General features: G+C 58.1%; 1 protein-coding gene across 1 annotated transcript; it reads right to left on the reverse strand.

Moving 5' to 3' along the window:
* Positions 1-723: 723 nt before the first annotated feature.
* LOC112460245 lies at positions 724-1,809 on the reverse strand. The gene has a single exon (XM_025024847.1). The coding sequence runs from the start codon at positions 1,807-1,809 to the stop codon at positions 724-726; it is 1,086 nt and encodes a 361-aa protein (XP_024880615.1).
* Between the last annotated feature and the right edge of the window lie 236 nt (positions 1,810-2,045).

Consider the following 2,045-nt stretch of genomic DNA (forward strand, 5'->3'; position numbering starts at 1 on the left):
TGCTCGGGGGGCGGTAGAGCCGTACCCGGATTTGCGATAAAGCGAAGCTCGAAGGACCAGGGGAGATGTGTAAAGTCTCCCCAAAGCGAAAATTAAGTTAAACAAATGCGACTCACCGTTCGTTGTGCCGTCGACTCCTGGCGGTCTCGTCTCGGTCGCGATCGGGCTCGTGCAGCAACGCAGGCAGGGCAGCAAGCAAGGCGAAAGCGAGGCAGGCAGCAGTAATTTAAGGCAGGCAGCAAGCAAGCAGGAGGAAGCAAGTAAAGGCAGCACACAGACAAGCCGAGAAAGTAGGCGATCGCACTATCCGGGAGCGAGCGGATGATCTCGCGACTCCGAATATTAGCACAAGTCTCTCTGCTCCGATAATCTCTCCGTGCTCCGAGACGTCGTAACGATCAGACGTCGTAACGATGAGCCGGCGTAACGATGAGTCTGAGGGCTCGCGGCGCTGGAACAGTGTCGCGAGCGAGTACTTGTTCTTCCGGCGGGTGCCCTCGTGGGGTGAGCGAGGGCAGCACCGATTGGTGAGTCGCGCGATTATCGATTCCGCGTTGATCGCGATCCGCCGACGTTTCGCGCGAGTCACCGAAATACTTAAGACTAGGTACGCAAGAAAATTATGTACAACGAGTAATGAGACTAAACAATACATGCATCTAACTACAGTTTGGTGAGCGCCAAACATACCGCCCACCAAAATACAACGAGTTGTATTTTATTTCAATTTGAATCGGTCGCCTGTGGAGCAGGGCCCATCGGTAGGGGGCACAGCTTCACTAGGGGACGCGTGATAGTGCCGTCCGCCACCCGCACCGTGGCGACACGCGGGACGCCGTCGCTGCCCGGATGCAGCGCCTCCACTCGTCCTCGCCTCCAACGCAGAGGAGGCATGTTGGCGTCCTTGAGGAGGACTAACGCACCGACACCGAGCGGGTTGACTGAGGTCCACCATTTGGGACGCTGTTGCAGGGTATGGAGATACTCCTGATGCCAGCGCCTCCAAAAGTCTTGGTGAATTCGTTGGACGAGTTGCCACCGACTCAGCCGATTCATCGGTAACGGGGTCACGTCTTGAGTGGGAACGGAGACGAGCGGTTCCATCGTGAGGAAGTGACCCGGCGATAGGACTTCGAGGTCGGCAGGGTCGGCGCTCATCGGGCAGAGGGGTCTGGAATTCAGGACGGCCTCGACCTGCGCGAGGACCGTCGTGAATTCCTCTATTGAGAGGACTTGATCACCCACGGTCCGCCGCAGGTGGGTTTTAAAGGTCTTGACTCCCGCCTCCCAGAGGCCCCCGAAGTGGGGCGCGGAGGGAGGATTAAAGGACCACTTGATCTTCTCTCGCTCCGCTGCGAGGCCCATGCGGCTTTCTAGTTCCCGTGCGGCCCCTACAAAATTCGTTCCGCAGTCGCTGTAGAGAAGCGAGCAGCGTCCGCGTCGGGCCACAAAGCGTCGCAGCGCAGCGAGGAAGGAGTCGGTGGACAACGAGAAGGCGGCTTCCAGGTGCACCGCCTTAACCGAAAAGCATACGAAAAGGCACGCGTACACTTTGACGGAGGAGACCCCCCGGGCTCGTCGCGTGACTATGTTGAACGGTCCCGCGAAATCCACGCCGCTGATCGAAAATGGCTTGGCCTGTCGGACCCTATCGGCCGGTAGCTCCGCCATGAGGGGCTGAGAGGTGTGTGGCTTTACGCGGAAACATTGGTGACATCTCGAGAGTACGCGCTGTATAGCGCGATGCACCCCGAGGACCCAATAATGTTGCGTGAGCAGATATTGCAGCGTGCGCCGACCAGGGTGCATGTTCGTGCGGTGCACGTGTTCGATAACGAGATCCGTGAGCCTATGTTTGCAGGGCAGTAAGGCAGGGTGCTTGTTCTCGAATGTCAATCCGGATTTTGCAAGCAGGCCGCCCACCCTGAGAATACCCACCGGATCAAGGAAGGGAGCGAGCTTGAGAAGTGGCTTGGGGAGCCTTCTCCCGCTTTGAAGACGATCGATCTCATCGCGGAAAGCATCCGCCTGTACACCTTACAACT

Source organism: Temnothorax curvispinosus, unplaced genomic scaffold, assembly GCF_003070985.1.
Source record: "Temnothorax curvispinosus isolate PA1 unplaced genomic scaffold, ASM307098v1 QBEX01010437.1, whole genome shotgun sequence".
In the NCBI taxonomy this organism is placed as follows: domain Eukaryota; kingdom Metazoa; phylum Arthropoda; class Insecta; order Hymenoptera; family Formicidae; genus Temnothorax; species Temnothorax curvispinosus.